At 40.7% G+C, this 21,667-nt stretch overlaps 1 protein-coding gene across 1 annotated transcript in view; it reads left to right on the top strand.

Annotated features, from left to right (window-relative positions):
- The window catches only part of Trpm6 (transient receptor potential cation channel subfamily M member 6), a 112,802-nt gene that overhangs the window by 81,955 nt on the left and 9,180 nt on the right, over positions 1–21,667 (top strand). Inside the window, exons 29-37 of the mRNA XM_042054454.1 lie at positions 1,434–1,525; positions 5,402–5,460; positions 7,445–7,470; positions 9,109–9,159; positions 10,714–10,779; positions 12,961–13,247; positions 13,901–13,983; positions 14,680–14,885; positions 21,017–21,068. Of these exons, the coding sequence (XP_041910388.1) occupies positions 1,434–1,525; positions 5,402–5,460; positions 7,445–7,470; positions 9,109–9,159; positions 10,714–10,779; positions 12,961–13,247; positions 13,901–13,983; positions 14,680–14,885; positions 21,017–21,068 (922 nt within the window). The remainder of the gene's footprint in view (positions 1–1,433; positions 1,526–5,401; positions 5,461–7,444; positions 7,471–9,108; positions 9,160–10,713; positions 10,780–12,960; positions 13,248–13,900; positions 13,984–14,679; positions 14,886–21,016; positions 21,069–21,667) is intronic.

Below are 21,667 nucleotides of genomic sequence, written 5' to 3' on the forward strand. Positions count from 1 at the left end.
ACCTTACAAAATAATTGAAAATTAAGGAAATAAAATTTGGGGAGTGGCAAGCTTCTTCCTCTCCCTCTCTGAATCAGGGTCTCCTGTAGCCCAGGTTGGCTTCAAAGATAATGTGTAGCTGAGGATGACCTTGACTTCTGATCCTTCTGCCTCTAACTCCTGAATCCTGAGGTTTCAGCTATGTATTACCATGCATTGTATATGCAGTGCTGGGGACGGAACTCAGGGCCCATGCATACTAGGGACACTCTATAGGGGATTGAAGAACCCATGCATGCTAGGCACTCTGTCCAGGGGTTAGAATTCAGAACCATGCATGCTAGGCACTCTATGGGGGACTGAACTCAGAACCCATGTGTTCTAGGCTCTCTGTGGGGGATGGAACTCAGGACCCATGCACTCTAGGCTGTCTTTGTGGGACTGAACTCAGGGCCCGTGAATTCTAGGCTCTCCATCAACTATACCAACCCCAGTTCTCAAGTAGCTCTCATTATACACTCACAAAATTTATAAGGAAACTATGAAAAGATAAAACATGTTTTTCTATAAATTTTTGTTTTAATGATAATACAGTTTTGCCATTGAAATTATATTTATTGTAATTTTATCATATGCCAGTAACTTTCTTTGTACTTTTTCTATATTTTTATGGTGCAAAATCACATGGGAAAATATGATTATTGTCTCTTACATTTGTTACAATTCTTAGCTCTGTAGATATCAGGTGTAACAGTGAAATAACATCTCTCATTAGCCTAAGAAAAGTATAAAAGTTAAGCCTAATAGGTAGCATTTGTTTTTCCCTCTCTTTTGTTGTTTTTGTACTTCTTTGTTTGGTGCCCTTATGAAGGAAGGATTGCTAATTTATAACAAAAATTTCATATATTTTAAAGTATGGTAATAGAATGCAGAAGATGGCAAATGTAAAAAACTGTTGGGTGTGTTTTATAGAAAGAAAACCATCATGGATTAGCTAATGCCTGACTTTGATAGAGAAGTCAAAGCTAGGGTAGGTGTGACGGCTCAGCGAGTAAGGTGCTCACTGTACAAGCCCGAGGATGGGAGTTCAATCCCCAGCATCTAGGCAAAAGTGGGAGGAGAGAAGGGTCTCTGTGGAGATGTCCTCTGACCTCCAAGTGCAAGAGCCACGTGTGCATGCCTTGCAGGAATGGTGACTACACCTGGAAAGAGAAGTAGAAGTTATTACACACGTGAGTGCAACTAGAGGAGACTGGAAACAGAATATACAGTTTTCAATCCCAAGGGAAAAAAAAAGGAAAAATGAAACTTGGTGAAACTTTCTAAAAATAGAGAAAACTATATCTAAGTTTAAATAAATGTACTGTGTCCAGATTTTTCTATTTGAGAAATGTGATTTGAATGTAACACATTTCAACCAATTTTCTAATTTTTCTCCTTCTTTTAAAAACAAGGTTTAGAACCTTATCTATATCAGAAAATGAAAATGAAGGAAATTGAGCAGCATACCACACGAGCCAGCGACTACCTGAAGTGTTGTCAAGAGGTAAAAATATTTTGAAAGTCTTTTAAGAATTTGTGCACACGCCACTTTGTTTGACTCTGCTGACTTTTCTTGTCACGGTCCATAAATGGCCTTTGTTTTTACTGGCCTTGGGTTGAAATCCTTGGGGACTATGTGTTCAGGTCAGTCCTTGCTTCGTTTTCTAATAGCCTTTGTTCTCTTTCTCATGCAGTTTGCTTAGCACAAGAGAAAGAACTCACTTTTTCAGATGTGTGAACATTGTCATATATAAGAGAAATAGGTTTTCTCCAGCATGCTTTTCAGAGGCAGATCTAGGACAACCGTGGGGGAATTAATGTAAGACAGCTGATCTAAGAAGAAACTTTTACCAGTTGGCACTCTTCCAGGATAGAATGATTGGTTCTGGAGACAATGAATTCCTCGTGGGATTAGTCTAGCATAGGCTGTGGGGATGTGTTCAGACACGGGAAGGGGACTAAAGCATTGCAGAGTGCACTCGCCTCTGTGTTCCTCTAGTACTCAGATAGCCAGTTTTGCTTTTGGCTTTTCTACCACCTCCAAATAGGTGTCTTGTCCTAGTGTCGTCTTCCCATGTGGCATGTGACACAGAGTAACCCAAGGAAATTAATTTTGGTCTTGGTTTGAATAGCTGAACTTGGTAACTGTAAACCCTACCTATATAAATATCCTCAGGAGTTCATGTAGCGATCTAAAGGAATCTAAAGGAATTTGAAAGTGCTCACTTGAGGATGATTGTGAGCAACACCTGTGTTCACATCCCAATTCCATCATTTCCACCTCTCCCCACTAAAGCTGGATGTGTCAGTTAGCCTGTGAGGGTCTTTAACGCTCTCCATGAGATGCTATTGTTACAAGATTGTCCGTAGTACCCAACCAAGAGCCCTCACAGGAAAATGCCTACTACAATGCCTGAAGTGTACTGTGTCTCAAGGAATATGGCTTGTATAAGCAGGAAATAGGATGAGGTAAATCCAGGGTAATGCTCTTTAGACTAGTTCCCCCCCACCCCATCGCCTATAACTGTTGTGTACTTATGACAAAGATGCTATGATGCAATGGTCGATGTTACTAAATACCTAGCAAAAAGAAACCCATGGGGCCAAACAAAGGTTATTTTTTGGCTGTTTGTGAGTGTGTAGTCAAGCATGGGCCTGGAAGCCCAGTTGGAGGTAGGAGTAGCAGAGGGTTGCGGTAGCTGGATGCTCGTTCACATGTCTACAGAGCAGGATGCAGAAAGGGAGTACTGACACTCGGCAGGCTTTCTCATCTCTGTTTTCAAGTCAGTTTGGAGCCAGAGGCCATGGCATGGTGCCACCCTCCTTCAGATGTGTCTTCCCACCTCAGTTAATTCTCTCTGGAAACGTCCTTACAGTAACAGCAGGGGAGCACCTCATTGTCTTAGTCAGCTTTCTATTGCTGTAACGAGACACCATCACCACAGCAGCTCTTATCAACATTTGGTTGGGGTGGCTCGCTTACAGGTTCAAAGGTTCAGTCTATTATCACCACAATGAGGAGCATGGTGGCAGGCAGTCAGATATGGTGCTGGAGCCCAGAGTGCTACATCTTGACCAGAAGGCAAAAGGAAGTCAACTGACTCACTGGGCAGTATTCTGAGCAGGGGAAACCTCAAAGCCCGCCCCCACAATGACTCACTTCCTCCAACAAGGCCATACCTCCTAACAGTGCCACTCCCTATGAGATTATGGGGACCAGTTATATTCAAACTACCACATTCTACTCCCTGGTCTTCATAAGCTTGTAACAATATCATAATGCAAAAGACATTTAGTCTAATTTCAAAAGTCCCCATAGTCTACCACAGTCTCCTGTTTTAAAGTCCTAAGTTCAAATTCTCTTCTGAGATTCATGCAATCTCTTAACTGTAATCCCCTTGTAAAGAATCAAAATCAAAAAAACAGATCACATGTTTCTAATACATAACAGTATAGGTTGTACATTACCATTCTACAATTCAGGGAAGGGAGCACAGCAAGGAAATACTGGACCAAAGCAAGACTGAAACCAGCTGGGCAAGCTTCAAACTCTGTATCTCCATGCCTGATGTCAAAAAGCTGTTCAGATCTCCAATGTCCAGCTCTGTTGACGGAAACACACTTCTTTCTCTTGGCCTGGTTCCACTCCCTGTTAGCAGCTGTCCTCAGCAGGTATCCCATGACTCTGGCATCTCTAACATCCTGGGTTCTCCAACGCAATCCAGGCTTCAACTTTACACCTTCACACAATGGCCTCTCTACTAGGCCTCCATTCAGAGACACCACTGACACAATCCTGGCCTCAGTGGCTTTATTCCATAATTCATTTCTTCTATCCTTAACTCTAAACCCAGAGTCATGTAGCCAAAGCTGCCAAATTCTGCTGCTTGATGTGGCTGGAACCTGATCCTCTCTTTCAATTACATCTTCACCAGCTTTCTATCTATCACTGCCTAAGCTTGCCTGTTCTGAAACTTGTTATGTAGTCCAGACTAGCCTCAAACTAGAGATCTGCCAGCCTCTACCTTCCCAGTGTATGCTCCTCAACACCTGGATCTAAGTACTTTTTTTAAAGTTCCTTTTCACAAGTTGGAACCTTAGCTGGGTGGAATCTTGCCAAGAAGTCACCACTCCCTTTAATCCATTTCTTAACCTGTTTATCTCCTTGAATACATAATTTATCTAAATTACACTTCCTGTTGCTCTTTTTTCTCCTCAGATTTTTATTTTGCAATTTACCCTGCTCAGCTTGCTTCTCTTCATTATAAATCTTCATTAGAGTTACTACTAAAAAAACACATGGCAGAGTCTATATTGGGCTGTTTTGTGATTTCCTCTGCCAAGTGGAATTAATCCAAAATTCTTTATCCTCAGGTAGATTCTTCAGACAAAGGCAAAAGACAGTTACTTTGTTCACCAAAATATGACAGGAATGATCTTTAGGCAGCGCACTAAAATTCTGCCCCCCTCCACCCCCGAAACCTCTCGAGTCAGTCTCCAATAGTTCAAATAATTCTTAGCACCACTGTCTTCGATGCTCTTAATAGTATGGTCCATTCAGCAGTGCTTAAAGCATTTCACCACTGCTTTCTAAACCCAAAGTACCAAAGTTCAAATTCCTCCAAATAAACACACGGTCAGGCCTATCATATAGCATTACCCCACTTCTGGTACCAACTTCCGACTTAGTTCCGTTTCCATGCTTCCAAGAGACACCATAACTGCAGCGACTCATAAAGAAAACATTTAATTCAGTCTATTATCATCATGACAGGTAGCATGGTGGCATGCAGGCAGATGTGATGTTGGAGCTGAGAGTGTTGTATCTTGACCAGAAGGTAACAGGAAGCTAACTGACTCACTAGGCAGTATTCTGAGCACAAGAAACCTCAAAGTCTGCCCCCACAATGACTTACTTCCTCCAACAAGGCCATACCCACTCAAACAAAGCCACACCTCCTAATAGTGCCACTCCCTATGGGGCCTGATTACATTCAAACTACCAGATTCATTAATGCCCTATGTGTTTTTTTTTAATATGTTAAGTTGATAAAATTATCCATTGTATGTGCCAAGTAGGACCTCCATTACTACTTTCAGACAATTGGCTGATTAATCTCTATTTCTATAAAAATTTTTATGTGTTGCATTTTCCTTTCAGTGTCTCTAAAAAGGTAATTTCATTCAGTTAAAGCCATCAGCTATGGGACTCCCCTTATTACATGTTGACTTTATGCATCATTCCAGCTTGTGTTTCCTTCGTCGACTTAAAGAGATGTACTGAGCCAGTCAGAGGAAGAGGGTACTTTGCTGATGAGCCACTAAAAGGATGGGGTGGATGTGCTGGGTGCATTCATAATTTCTGTTCCCTTCTGCTCAGGACGCAGAGGAAGACCCTTCATGGAGTCCCAGGAACACCAAGCTCAACAGGAGTTTTCTGTGAGTATTTCTGTGTGGCTTTCATCAAGAGCTTCTGTCCTCCAAAGAAAAGGAGCAAAAGTTTAGTTTGGTCAAAGTAGGAAGAAAAAAGTGCATGTGAGGTGACATTATTTTTCTTATTTTAGCAAGAATGGAAAAATATTCTCCAAGTTTTCCAGTGTATAGTAGGAGTTCCTCACCCAAGTCCCTTTAAGAATATGGTGATAAAATACATACTTTGACAGTTGATGAAAAATTCCTTTGTGAACTCAATAAAAACAGTAAAAAAGAAACATATGGAATACCAAATAGAAAAAAATTCCTTTGTAGTATCAAAAAGTTCACACATGAATTGATTGTTATATCTTTTCACATAGTAAGGTTGTGAATATGTTTACAGTGTAAAATACATGTGTTTTATCTTAAAACAAACAAGCCTGAAGGCCTGTTTAAATTTATTTTCTATTTTTAGAATGTATATAAATAAATTATGTATCTATTTTTATTTTATATATTTTCCCTGCATATATTTAAGCTAGCGTGTGTGCAGTATTCATGGAGGCCAGATGGGATTTCTTGGATCTGGAGTTATGGACAGTTATTATCGACCAGGTGGATACTTGAAACTGAGACTAAGTCTTCTGCAAGAGCAACAAGTGCTCTTAACCACCAAGCTTCACTCCATGCCTTGTTCACTAGATTTCAAAACCCATTCTCCCCAGTGTGTTCTTTTTACAGAATGGGGTTGGTCTTTGTTTCCTCATTTTCAGTGGCATCCCAATTGTCAAGGCATCCACTCTGACAGGGATTGAGGTTGAGATGGGAAGGAGAGAATCTGGCAGTAGAATTGAGTATATCCCTGAATTTGGTTTATTAGGAGAAATAGAATTTGAAACTCAACCAAGTAAAGATGATTCCATTTTTTTTAAAGTATTTTTTTCAAAAGACATGGTCTCATGATGTTGCCCAGGCTGGCATAAACTCCTGGGCTCAAGTGATCCTCCTATCTCAATATCCCAAGTAGCTAGCATTGCAGGTGTTTGGCTCTGTGCTGCTGTGATGGTTCCACTTCACCTGTAGTGTGTGTGTGTGTGTGTGTGTGTGTGTGTGTGTGTGTGTGTGTATACTTTCCTAGTCATGGGGGTAGAGGGAAATCTTCCTGTGAAAGACCAGTTGATGTAAAGAAGGTAGAAGATGACTTTTCGTTATGGTCCTCAGCTCTGTTGACATGGCTTTTCTTGGGAACTGCCACCACAGCCCCATGGAAGCCTGCTTCTAGACCTAAAGGATACATGACTTTCTTCTCCCAAAGGTTCAGTAGTTTGTGCTCATGCAGGGTGGTGGGTTATTGCAGCATGAAATTAAACAATAATTGTAATTGTACTTTCTTCCCCAAGGACCTTAAATACTGGAGATATTCTTCGGATGCATTTATTCAGACTTGCCCGTGGCCACTTGTGCACTTGAGCAGGACAAGTAACAATTTAAAGATAGCTAATTCCAGCCTGTGAACATTTAGGGGCCACGTGGGCTAATGAAACTGATTTGTGGTCTTGTCCAGAGACATTCTCAGACTCATTTGTAGGCATCTGCTTTGCATAGTTCAGGCACCCTTTAGTTTAATTGATCCAGAACAACACAAACACAGTTAAATCTTATATATGTTATGTGATCACACAGCTAATTAAAACCACTAACACCACCATTTCTCAATTAGCTTGGGGCATAGATAATAAGTGATTTACATACCTTACTGGCATTATTTTGTGTGTGTGTGTGAAAATAATTGTATGGCTACAAACTTCTCTATTGGTAAAATAGGAATAAGATGGAGCAGAGAATCTCATACACATATGTGAAATATATATTATATAAGATATAATAAAATGTAAATGTACATATATATACATACTCTTTATGCTGTTTCAGATAATTTTTCAGTGTTTTGGAAATTAAAAGATTTAAAGCAGCATTTTCTAAATCATTTTATTCCCCCCCCAAACAGAACAAGAAGCTCAAGTGAAATTGACAGTAAGTTTTTATATTTAAACATTTATTTTTAATTTTTAATTTCATTGATGATGGAATTCATTGTCCTGTTATGAATTTTATAGTTTTTGACTTTTATTCTTTTTGTGTTTTTTTTTTTGGTGGTTGTTGTTGCTTTTGAGATACATACAAAGTAGAAAATTCAGTAGAAAAATAGAGATAACCCAGATAAACCAAGACTGATGTGTGCTCTTGTGTTTTTGTTTTGTTTTATGTTTGAGATTCTGAGGCTTGCATCCAGGACACTGGACTAGAGTCACCTGTTTCCACTGTAACGTTCTTGTTTCTCTGCATGAGAGCAGACCCACTAAACTCATATTGACTCTGCAACAATTAGTAGTGTCATATTTTACAGACACAGAGTCAATCACATGCTTGCACATGGAAGTTTCCTTCGATATAATTTCCAGGATGCTGTGCCCCAAATGTCTGAATAGGGCCTGGTCACATAGCCAGCCACTCTCCGTGTGTTCTTGCTCTTTCTCTGACTGAGAGTACTGTGCAGTACAGCATGTGGTCCATCAGTGCTCAGTTGATATGTGTTAAATAAATACCACTAAGGTCTTGAAGCTCCTTAGATGATGAAGTCTAGACCGAAACCGATCAGATGACAGCGATCTTCCATCATCCAGTTAGCATCAGGGAAATCCATAAACCTTGGTATTCCATGGCTTGTTATCAATTAGCAAACTGTATGGTAACAGTTGCATGATTTTTTCTCGAGTCCACTGAGAAAAAATCCATTTACCTTTCTGAAGGGCGAGCACCTTCTCCTAGTTCCTTCTCATGCCTAGTGTGACCCATAGTGGGAGCTAAAAGTCTATGTTACTGACTGAATTCAGAAATGGAAGCCTTTTCTGCTGACCATAGGTCTCAGCATGCCCCTCAAAGGACGCTTGTTCCCTTCGTTATGTGGCAGCAGGAGCCAGAGCGCTCTGTAAACCCGGGCTCACTTGGCTGCTTACTCTAGTAGGAGCAAAGCATTGGCTGTTGTGAGACTGAAGTTTCTCCTCTTTAATTTTGATTTTCATGGAACAGCAAAATTGTTTCAAAGGATTTCTCTAGAGCCTTATGATTTAGGGCTGGAACAGAGAGAAAAGTGAGAGTTAACATTGGAGGGGGCGTTCCCTAGATAGGGTCCTGGTATAGCTTAGCAAATGGCACGCTGCGATACTAGCATATACTTAATGTTCTGTCATTAGTTTCAGTCAATGAGCTAGCATGCTAATAAGTTGGCATTAATATTGTCTTTGCATGGGTAGGTGCATCTTGGCAAGGAGCTCAGAGGACCATGCTTCTGGGATGTCATGATAGGCAGCTGTGTGCCTTCTCTAACCCAGAGGTGTAATTGGTTCAGAGGAAATACATCTTTGAGGCTAATATTACCTGTCTTTCTTCAATTCCCTCTATAAATATGCTTGGAGATATTGCACTGATGATTGGAAGCTGTCAGGATACCATGAACAATAATGAGTTAAAGGGTATTTATTGGGTGAGCTTTTCTGAATAGTGAGTAGCTATTCTGATGAAGCCATTTAATAGTAACTTTGAAGGCAGTGTACAAACATGTATTTATCTGCAGCCAAGTAATTAAAATGCCAATCATTTCTATGATTTCAGAGATCTCGGCATCCTTAAAGAGCCCTCAAGAGCCTCACCACCATTATTCAGGTAAGAAGCATGTGTGCAGATGGGTCATCGGAGCTAAATGTGTGTGATTCTGCCTTGTAAACATGAACATCCATCAACTCCACATTATCAATACAGCGCCAATTCAGAAAATCATTCACTCTAACAATTAGAACAATTAGATTTCCCAGCCATGGCCCTGACTCAGGAAAACAAATTGTCGGGATTGAAGAGAATCCACACACAAGAAGTTTTGAAAGAGAAGATACCTTTGGTGCCTAAAATTTCCTTGTAATCTCAGTGCTAGCCAAAATCCAAATATCTTAGTGTTTTGAGCAATGTCCCTTGTACTGTGCCCTTTTTATTGACATGCTGGGGCTTGAACCCAGAACCTTGCTGGACAAGTATCTCCCCCTGAGCTATACCCCACTCTGATCTGAATGTTTTGGATTGGGAAAAGGGCAGACTTGAAAGTCCTCAGTGAACTTAACGGTTCCCTCGGCGGGCACAACCACTGAATAGATGCCACCTCTCACGGCATTAAGGCCGACAAACATGCCTTGCAGAGATGCCATTAAACAGAGATGTCAAGGGACTCGACTCTGTTACTGAGCAAGGCTTCACAGCCCTTCAGCTGCCTTTCATTCAGAGGGGGAACGATTGTCCTTTCCCTCTCTGAGGGACAATCTGCCAAATGGCTAGCCGAGAATTAAGAGGCAGATACTTTGAGATGCAAAGCAGCCTAAAGCAGCTGGACTTGTGCCCTGGTGTGGTTTCTCAGTGGTCACTGCTCTCAGTGGGTGAGCTAACGCAAAGACAAGGCTTTCACGGAGTCTAGCACTCAGTGTGAGCAAGACCTTGCCGGAACTTCAACTACCAGTCTTATTATATGAAGGTCATTTGTTTAGGGTTCCATAATAGACTGTTTTATCCCCAATTCTTCTCTGTGGTGAATAATGGTTCTGTGGACTCCAGCCTTCTCTTCCTAGGCTCGTACAACTGGGTCCTACAGCTCAGCAGCAATCTATTATTTGGACTCTAACTGCAAGCTGTAGAGAGTCTCTGGTGAGGAATACTGTAACTCAGACGCACTCTGATCTGTTAGGCTATGGCTCTTGGCAGGAAAATGCGGATCACTTGCTTCTAATTAAAATTAGTGTTCCGTTCTCTCTGGGTAAAAGAAGGCCAGCTCTGCAAAACCAACAGTAGGTGTCCCCACAGACCACTGTGCGCTGGGATCGCTTTGGAAAAAGGAAAGCAGAGAATATGGAACATAGATTAAATCCATTTAAAAGAAAGACTTAAGTATTATTTGAGTTAGTGTCTAATTGGTTATTTGGGAGAGCGACAAGATAGCCCCTTCTTAGAAACATGTTATATAATCTCATGTGAAATTTCCCGAGAATAAGATATGCTCACTGTTTAAGGCCTATTTTATATTTGAAACTATGATTTATAATAGTTTTGCTAATGGAGAAGATAAAGGATGTTTGAAATGAAGCATTCTGGAACTTATGTGTACTTTGGTATGTGGGGGCTTTCTGTAGCTTAATCATTGATGTAGAACTAAAGTCGTCAATCTGTTTTTGTTTGTAGCCATTGAAAGGAATAATTTAATGAGGCTCTCTCAGACCATCCCGTTTACACCAATCCAGCTCTTCGGTGAGTAGTATCCCCCTCCCTTCTTGACGTTAGGCGAGGGTGGAGTGAATGCTGGCACACAACAGAAAGAAAAAACAAAAACAAAAACAAAAACCCAAGAAACAAAACCACGATGTTGCTTCACTTGACTCACTGATTTCACTGCGGCCATGTGGTCGGTTAAGGAGATTCGTTTCCCAAAGTAGAAATCCTTGTTGACTACTGTGGCGGCACGTAGGGTTCAGACGCTGATGCCATGGGATGAGACCTACAGGGGTCAGCAGTTGGGAAACCAGCGTGCTGCCGCAGCTGGAGGTCAGTGATTCTAGGCTGGACACACACAGGGTAGAAAAGAGCAAACCAAGCTTGTATAATGGACAGAGAAGAAAGGGCTACATGGCAGTCTGCAGAAAGCTGACGGGCCTGCGAAGCAGAGCCCTTTGTTGTCTTACGGCTGTTTGGTGTGTCGCATGAACATGGATTGCTCTTTCTTCGAACTGCAAATGTAGTTTTTAAAAGCTGGAGCGGTAAAGAAAAACAAGTTTGTGTTAGCCAAGGGTACCGGAGTTTTTCTGCCTCGCAGGATAAAGCACGGGCAGTTGACAGAAGAACAAAGGTGCCTATGCTGCGCGCCATCTTCATTCTCCTCACACGGTTCCAATGGGGAGAGCCCAGGTTGGCTTCTGATTGCGTATGCAGAGGCCTCCTTCTTCCCCTTGGCTCCAGGGCTCATTTTGCAAATCAATAGCTCTTCTCGAAGGCCTCCAGGAGTTAGGACTCCAGAGAGCTCCTCAGTGGCATTCACTTGGGCATCAAGAGTAACCATTGGAGAATATACCACACATTCTTCAGATACGCTTATTGATAAGGAATTAGGAAGAAGGATGAAGGGATAGATGGCTTCCCTTCTGGTAACTCAGTACAATGTTCACAGACAGCAAACAAACAGCAACAGCAGCAGCAGCAGCAGCAGCAGCAGCAGCAGCAGCAGCAACAAATGGCTATTTGAAGCAAAGTGTAAGAAAACAATGCGTTACAACTTTGAGGGGAACGCGCTGGGCTTACTCCTCTCATGCGGCTATAACACTGTAGCAGTGAAGGCGGAGTCCGGCAATGACCCCTTCTTGCTCTCCAAGCTCAGAGTGGGTGCTGTGTTGAACTTGAGCAGTGTGTTGTGTCTAAAGTCCTTTTAAGTGGGGTTGAGTCTGTTTCTGAGATCCTAGTTTGCTGCAACCCTGATAACATATGTGATCTGCACTGCAGATCACTGAAACAAATGTTATTTTTCCTTTTTACCAAAAGAGGGTTTTAGTAATTTGCTAATGAGTGCAAAAGAAAATAGTAGAGACTCAGACCTTAGTACTGAGTGATTCCCACTGGGTAAAACCATGCATTATCGGTGAAGTTAAATTGCATTTCATGGAGCAAGCGCAACAAGCAAAACCACCCCCAGAAAACAAAATCCATCATGTCCTTCATGTATAAAGCAAAGATAAATATATAGCTCACAAAGCGTACACAGCATATTTAATATTGTATGGAGGGCAGTAATAAAAGTGGTTGCTCCTTATAAAAATGACTAACTCTAGGTTAAACTGTCTTTAGAGATAGATTTGTCTTGAGCAGGTGTCATAGCATTTGCCTACAATCTCATCACTTAGGAGGCTAAGGCAGGAGGATCAGAAATTTGGAGCTAGTCTGGGGTATGTAATCCTAGCCAATAGAAAGTCTAACAGTGGCTAGAAGGTGATGGCACATGCTTTTAATCCCAGCACTTGGGAGGCAGAGGCCGGTGGATCTCTATGAGTTCGAGGCCAGCCTGGTCTACAAGCGCTAGTTTTAGGACAGGCTCCAAAGCTACAGAGAAACCCTGTCTTGAAAAACAAAAACAAAACAGCAAAAAAAGTAGAACAGTGGCAACATATCCATGCTCTTCTAATATTGTTTTTGTCTAATTAGTTTATAATAAGCACAACTTAATTTTTATATGCTATTTGATTGATGCATTGTTCCTCCTCTCCCTCCCCACTGTCATCAGTGGACAAGTCAGATCCATTTGTGCCCTGACCTTGTTCTGGCTCCTGCTAGCTACATCCTCTGATCACAGCAACAATTGAACTGCTTCTGAGTTGATCTTTAGAGCACCAGTCACACCCCAGACCGTTTTTTTTTTATTGAACTGGCTTTCCCTTCTCATTGCAGCTGGAGAAGAGGTGACCATCTACAGGCTTGAAGAGAGTTCCCCTCTGACTCTCGATAAGAGCATGTCCTCTTGGTCCCAACATGGGAGAGCTGCCATGATCCAGGTGCTGTCCCAAGAGGAAATGGATGGGGGCCTCCGCAAAGCCATGCGAGTCATCAGCACGTGGTCTGAGGATGAAGTTCTCAAGCCCGGGCAGGTTTTCATTGTGAAGTCCTTTCTCCCGGAGGTTGTACAGACATGGTATAAAATCTTTCAGGAGAGCACTGTGCTTCATCTTTGCCTGAGGGTAGGTCTGAAGTTGAGAGACCCAGAGCCCAGATAGACAATATAGAAGTGTAGAATTCTGGCTACATCCTTATCTAAGATGGGTTTTCTTCAACCAAAGGGAGGTTGTTAGGTTTTGAGGTGGTGGCGGCGTTTTATTATTTTTGTTCTATAGGACATTTGCTTTTGAGATATAGAGTACTAGAAGCTAAAGGATGTTAAATGTTGGGTAATTGGGATCTGTTTGATCTTTATTAAGTAGTGTAACTTAGTAAACCAATTTTTTTGAGAATTTCATTACAACATTTTCACCTCTTTCTTCCTCTCCAACACCTCCTATGTCCCCTGATTCTCTCCCAGATTCTTTACCTCTTTTCCTATAATTATTATGGATAATTGATATTGATCTCTCTCTCTCTCTCTCTCTCTCTCTCTCTCTCACACACACACACAACTACTGAGTTCATTTAATGTTGCTCTTACACATATGTGTTTAGGGTTCACTGCTTGTGATTTAGATAACCTATCAGGAAGTTTTTCCCTAAACACATCACATCACACACACACACACACACACACACACACAGACATACACACACATACACGTTTTTGGTATATATGTGTATATATGTACTTTAATCAATTCTTCTTTATTTTATTTTATTTTTTTTTTAGGAAATTCAACAGCAAAGAGCTGCCCAAAAACTCATCTATACCTTCAACCAAGTCAAACCACAAACTATTCCCTATACACCGAGGTGGGTAAACCTGCCACTGTGGTTCTTCATTATAAGAAGAATTCCATTTAACCTCTTCTCAGTCCATTAGACACGAGAAATACCAGACCCAAGGGAAGGTTCTCCATGACCCTTCTCAGGGTTCTTCCTTTCATAGTTATACAGACTGGTATAAAGATAATTAAATCTTCCAGACATACCTGGGCTTCAGTTCCTGAACTTATGTTGGTGGAAATGAAATTCAGACAGATTGATGACAAACATTTCAGTTAGGTGAGACAGAGAGATGCTGGGTGTAGTCGCTAATATCTAGGGGTATTATGGCCCCAAAACATGTCTATTTAAAGCTTCTCTGTCTCCTTAGTATCCTAAACCAATTAGGAAGCTTGCAATCATGAACCTTCTTTATTTTCCCTTGGGTGTCTTAATATGCTTATATTCACTTATCAAGGCAGATCATAATTTCGTGCTATTTTAGAAGAAATTTTATAGAGCCCAGCATGAAAAGTTAGATCCGGTACTTAGAAAAAAAAATTGGCAACTTTTCTCAAAGAAAAGGGAGGCGAGCATGCTTGGGAACAAACCTCCCAGCTGTGGTGTTTCCTCTGTCCATAGAAAGGCCGAGGGCGAATGACTTGTGGCTGAGTGTTCTGAAGGGTAACTGCTACGCTTCCTTTCTGCTAGGAGGGGATCATTGGCTTCCTTTTCCTCTCACAGATTTCTGGAGGTTTTCTTGATCTACTGCCATTCAGCCAACCAATGGCTAACCATTGAGAAGTACATGGCAGGGGAGTTCCGGAAATACAACAACAACAACGGAGACGAAATTGCCCCCACCAACACCCTCGAGGAGCTGATGTTGGCTTTCTCTCACTGGACGTATGAGTACACCCGGGGAGAGCTGCTGGTTTTAGATTTGCAAGGTAACTGATTGACGATGCAGGAGGCAGAGTTCCTAGACATCTCACAAGAACTAGGGTGGGCTTGTGGAGCTGTTCTACCCAGCTCGGTCGAGAGATGCAGGCATTTAGTTCAGAGACAATTGCGCGATAACGAGCGTGAGTGCCCACTCTGCTGTATTCTACTTAGCCAGAGGGGGGAAATATAGACAGAGAGTTAACTATTTCCATCTTAAAGGCTTGAGTAGATGGGGAATGATTTTCGTATCACTTGTTTTAGTGTGATCACTTTGCCTTGTCTTTGGCTTACCAGAAACATCAACTATGTATCTATATACATGGGAAAGCTTCAATTCTGGATACTTTTCAATATTTTCTAGTTTACTGCCTTGGCAATTTATAAGTTAGTTCGTTATGTTTGATGTATTCCTTGATATGATGGTTCAGTTCAGGGAAGTCCTTGGCTCCAAGACAGGGCCGGAGTACACTCTTGTTTAATGAAGGCTTTGATCAGAGTATCGCCCACAGTCAGCACCTCCTGCCAGAGAGATGTCTAATCCCACAGTGCCCTCAGTGTGTCTCCAGGAGGTTTTCCTCAGGAGGAGGGCACAGAATATGAGTTCTGGCCAAAGTTTAGTTCTTGGACTCATGAACTGGAGCTTTGGATTCAAATAAGGGATCTGGCCCAGACTTGTCATACAAGTTACCTCATTTAACCCCAGAAACAGCACACTGAAGTATATATCACTGGGAATTTAGGACCAGAAGGTTTAAATAACTTGCCTCAGGTTGCACGGGTTTTAAAGGAGAAGTAGGATGTGGACTTCAGCTGGTGTCTTCCTACATATCCTTTTCTCCTCCCTAAGCCCCAGTATTTCTATAAGAGTGTCATTCTGAGAGGAAATGACAATCTTCGGGTATATTAAAACAATGTGAACTGTCTTTTTTTTTTCCTTTCTGATTTTCCTTTCTAGTCCTTAGCAAAACCAGGTTTGAGGCTGGGGAATGCTGAAATTGACACTCCTAGGGCATCAGGAGCAATGTCCAGGACTATTGCAGTCACGTGGAAGTCTGTCAGATGCTCAGTGATCCATCTACACTTAAAGCATTGCACATATTACTAAGCACATCTGTCTTTTGATATTCCTGGTGTTCTCAAGGCTGGGTTATATTTCTAAAACTCAAAAACAATTTTTTAGGAAGGGATATAAACTGAATTAATGTGAAAAAGAATCCAGCTTTTTATACCAGCAAGCACTTGATGAAAATCGGCTGGGGGTGGGGCTGCCAACGGCATCTGTTTTGTACTTCTGGCTGGAGAGACATTGATTGTTTTCATCTGTGCTCCACTGTTTGTGTTTTTGCTTTGAATTTTGGGTGGAGTTGTTTAAAAAGCAAAAACAGAAACAATAACAACAAACAACCAAAGAAAAACTTTAAGGAATTAATGATGACTCTTCAGTGTGTTTTGTATTTCACTTGAATAGGGTTTTATTTAATGATGTTTATGTTTGGGGATTTTTATGTTTCTTAGTAATCCAAAGTGACATTAAACAGAACAAATGTTGCGATTATAGTCTTGGAGGGAAAAGGGAATTAACTTTATTCTTTTCCTGAGTAATTATGTGAATTGCTGAAATAGGTCCCTGCAAGTCAACTATGTCAAAACATCGACCTTCAAAGAAGGCCTGAGTGGACATCACAGAACCACAGGCTAGGTGTTATGAAATCCATGAAACTTATCAGAGAGCTAGATAATTGTCGGTCTGAATTTGTGGAAAAACATGAGCCTATACCAATAATTATAAAGTTATAATGCTGTTGCTAGTTAATGCTGAACAAGGTTGGAAAGGAAAATTGCGTTTTTAAGATTTTTTGGTTTACTTTTCTAAAGCCCTTTATTTACTAGCATTTCTAGTGTCTGGAAAGATGATGCATTCTGCCAGGCCACACTGTGAATTACTTGTATGTCTTGAGGAGCAACCACCTTGAGTCCCACATCCCTCAGTTGTAAAGGGGAAAAATAGTATTATGCCTTTAAGTCACTTGGTTGTTAAATCCCTAAAGAACTCAAATGAGGCAAGTTCTCCACATGTGTCAAGTCCTTGATAAATATCACCTGCTGTTGTCACTAGCAACCCTTGAATGGCTCTTTGAAGGGGAATTTAAGCTTCAGGTATGGCGAAGCTATCCTTAACTGTTTGACCCTGGGGTACCACAGGAAGACCCCCGTCTCCATTTCAGACCCTCCTCATTGCTGCTTTGAGAGGAAGAAGGGTGAAGAAATACTTGGACAGTTGGTCTTTTTATTTCCCTTTTTCTTATTTCATTCTTCCGAAAAGAATGAAACTCGGAAACAGCCATAGCATTCTAGGAAGCTGAGCTCTGAGGAGAGGCATGACCAATTCCCCATTATTTATAAGTCTAATGAAGTTTTCTGGTCTTTTTCCATTTCAAAATCTTACATGGGAAGGCTTGAAACATCGTCACTGCACTCGAAGTCCAACAGTTAATTCCCAGCAATGGAAATTAAAAACAACTGTATTCCAAATTAGAGCAATGCTTAGTTTTTTTCTTATTCTATTTTTCAGTGGACTTTTGGAGATACAGTCATAATTTTTGGTTCAATGAAGCAATTTCTAGAAAAAGTTAGCACCCACATCACCATGAATGATGTCACTACACATAGGTGACCTGTTTGCATAGATTTGGGAATTGGAGGTCACTGGTGATGCCAAGTAGGATGAAGTTCCATGGATGTTTCTGGGCTTTCTCTGGGTATGGGTATTTATTCATAACGACATCAGTAAAGAGAGATCATCAGGATGTTTAGATATCCAATCAGCTTACTTGTTCCATATTTTGCAAATATCAGGAGAGTCTGAGACCAGTTGTCTTGGGTTGGGTGCTCTTGTGTGGCTAGAAGAGCCTTGTGACTCAGCCTGGCTAAGTGATGTGAAGGGCATTGAATGGTTGGTCTTTGGGGCCTTCTGTCCCTGTTCATGGGTCATGAAGCCCTTCTTCCATTAGAATACCTCAAAATAAGTATTTAAGCTAAGTTTTATCATATAAAACATAGAGTTGTGCTTTAACATATAAAAATGGGTTGGTGTATACTCTTTAACCCCCTCTTTTAAGGTGTTCTTTAGTACTAGGAAATATACTTTTGTGGAATGAGAGATAAATATGGCTTTCCTGCTGGTATGGGAGCTTCTAGATAGAATACAGAAAATGGAGTAACAGCTGACATTGGAAGCTTCTTATGGGTTAGACGCAGCTCATTGAACTCTCCCCTAGTCCTCTCTGATAAGACCAGGATGCTACACTCTCAGATGACAAAAGTGGACTTCAGGGAGATTAAACAGGGTACTGAGGCCTTACAGCTAGAACATGGCAGAATTTGGAATGGAACCTCTGTCTTTCTGTGTGTCTAACAAGCCATAGACGTTCTGTAATAAGATTTAGACAAAAAAATTTGATTCTGTAAAGACATCCCCCCTCCAACTAATAGTGCTTCTTCAGCAACTATATGTAGTCCTGGCTAAAATTTACACATTACTTAGACATGGATTTAAAACTTTAGTCATTGCTGTAAGCTCCAGGCTTGAAGTTCAACCCATGCTTAGTTAAAATGGCGAAGACTACAGCCGTCAGCCTGTCCACCCGCGGTGCTGGGATGTACTTCTGAGTGGTATTCTGTTTGTTCCCTCCATGACTGTAGAGAAGCAGGGGCTCCCTCAGCTGTCCCTCTTGTCTATGTGACGAGAAAAGTACAAAGAGCTCCTTCCCATGGCTTTGAAAATGTGAGGGCTCAACAAGGTCTGCTTTTCACACTTGCCTTGTGTTTGTGGTTCAGCCCAACGTTTTCTTGTCCTGTTCAAAATCAGCCTGAAAACTTGCCAGGCTAGGGGTTGGGAAAGGGTCCTCTCAGAGTTTGGAAACTTTGATGAGAAATTAAGTTACACCTTATTGCCACTAACCCATAACTGGAATCGCCATCTTCCATTATTAGCCAGACCACAAAACCCACAGTGACATCATTAACCGTGACTATCAGTAAGAGGAGCTGCAGATATTAACAGCACCCTGCAATGCAGGCGGATTTCAAAACGCAGTTTGCAATTATCATTTGTTAGATATGCTTGTGGAAAACAGACGAGGTAGAGCCTGTTATTGAATGCACTATTAAACAAACGCACGTATGTATTGTAATACAGTAGTTAGAATGTTTTGATAAAACTTTTCAGGATCATAGATTTCCTTTGTTACATATTTAAATTATATATGCTAAAATGTTATTTTCCTGAGGAAATCAGCTTCTTAGCAGAAAACTCTGTAAGAATTGCTGAAAAGATTACTATTCCAAGAGAGAGGTCACAGCAGAAATCTTTAAAAGATACCGCTTAGAAAACATGGCCTTTTTCTTTTTTAAAAAACAATAATTTATTTTTAAAATAAGTTTTTTTAAATTTTAATTAAAATATAATTGCATCATTTCCTCTTTTTCTTTTCTTTCCTCCAACCTCTCCTGTGACCCTTCCTTCCAATCCTTCCCATGTACCTCCCCCAATTCCCTCTTAAACTATGGTCACTTTTCCTTTGATTTTATATATATGTATATATATATATAAAACATTTATTATATAATACATATAAATACATATGCATAAGCATGTAAATATAATCTGCAGAGTTCTTTTAGTTTTGCTTGTATGCATGTGATTATAGGGATGACCACTTGGTATTAGTTAACTGGTGTAGGGGCTTGTCCCTGGAGAAGTCTGATGCTGTCTCTCCCTCTCTCAGCAGTCCTTAGTTTTCTGTGGTTCTTTATCTAGGGGTGGCCTCCCTTGAGATTTTTCCCCTTTGACTTCAACAAAACATGAACTTTTCCCAACAAGTAGGAGTAGATAATAATATTCTAAAGTTCATATAACTTTTGATTCCTCATCTTACAAAGTCAGTGTTTTTCAAGCAGAGAAAAACAGGCCCAGCTAGGGAATGAGCTCAGAAGTTGTTGGGGATGCCTAGGTGGCTCATCACTGTCTAACTGGCTTCCCTGAGCTGTCATCACTGTTAGAAGCTAGCCTCCTCACTGCCTGAATGTCATCACAGAGGTTTGCTTTGGGTATCAAGCCCAGTTCTGATTAAGTTCAGCCTTCGGTTGCACCTCTATTATCTTTGTAGGCTCTGCTCTTTTCTTTTCAAAACTAAATTTTATTGAAGATACATTCCAAAAAGCGAACAGAGCGTAAGCACCCACCTCAAAGAATTTTCTCAACTGAACACACAGGTGGAGCCAGCTCTCAGATCAAGAATTTGGTGCCGTTTTATTCTGCTGTTTATAAGCGCTGTATATATAGACAGAGCATTTGATGGGTCTCTTTGATGCCTAGAAGCTGTATTTGCAAAACCTCCCAGGGCCTTGCCCTTGCTGAGCACTGATGGAGGCCATCTAAGGAGACCATGAACTAGTGGGAGGAACACAAGCATTGCCCCAGCTTTAATCCTGTTATGGCCACTTAAGGGATAAGCCATCTTTGGCAAGTTCTTCAGTCTCTTTGAACATCAATGTACTCATTGATGTAAATGAGGGGAGATGTAAATTGAGGATATGAGGATAGTATTTTCCTTTCATGGGAATTAGAGAAAATAAAGTTAGCTGTCTTAGTGTATAGAACTGGTAAATGAAATAAATACCAATACACAGGTCTACTGAGAGATGCCACTATCAGCAAGTCTGATTACACCATTGAACTACTAATTTTTAGCTAGATGTTCATTAATTCAGAGGGGGGCTGTTGTAGGAGATGCTGTATTCAATAATTTTCCTAACTTTGCTAAATAATTTTCATAGCACATTTAATTATCATGTTTTTTTTTTTTAAATCTTACCTACTATGGAGTGAACGACATAGGGTCTCACACTGTAGATCATGCTGGCCTAGAATTTACTATATAGCTCAGACTAGCCTTGAACTGGTGGCAATCCTCCCACCTTAGCCTCCCTGGTGTTGGGTTTGCAGGGGTGAGTCACCATATCTGGTTTCAATGTAACCTTCAAAATAAGGAAACGGAATTTGGTTATTATTTTTCTGTGTTTCTTAGAAAAATCAAACCTCATTTGCTTAACGAATTTTGTTTCTTCTTTTGAGGTGTTGGAGAAAACTTGACAGATCCGTCTGTTATAAAACCTGAAGACAAACAGTGAGTTAACTTATGTGTTATAATTTAGAAAACTGCACTTCAAGTTGTTCAAGTTTGTAACATTATTTTTAATTGTTGCATAAAGATATAAAATTATATGTATTAGTGAGTATCATGCAATGTTTTGTTATCTGCATAGATTAGATTAATGTTCAATGGTTCTTTTTTCATAACTTAAAAATTGGTTTACTATTACATCTAAAGGTATTTTGCCCATATGTATGTTTAAGCCTCATGTGAGTGCCTGGTTCCACAGAGACCAGGGAAGGGCATTGGATCGCCTGGAACTGGAGTTATAGATATTTGCAAGCTGCCATGTAGGTGCTGGAAATTGAACCCTGAGTCCTCTGGAAGAGTTACCCAGTGTTGTTAACCACTGATCCCAGTACTTTTTAAGTTTTTTTTTTTTTCAAAACTAAAATAAGACAGTGGAAATGAGCAGGGTGTTGTGAGCAGAGGTCTGTTGTAGTTTCTTGGAGGAGTTTTAAATATATGTATGTCTTTTGGATCCCAGAGAAGTTTTCCAACAGTTATTGCACAGAGATATGAAACAATATTTTTAGACTTAAATCGAGATTCTTATACTTAAACAAGATTTT

This window comes from Arvicola amphibius, chromosome 1 (assembly GCF_903992535.2).
Source record: "Arvicola amphibius chromosome 1, mArvAmp1.2, whole genome shotgun sequence".
Lineage (NCBI taxonomy): Eukaryota > Metazoa > Chordata > Mammalia > Rodentia > Cricetidae > Arvicola > Arvicola amphibius.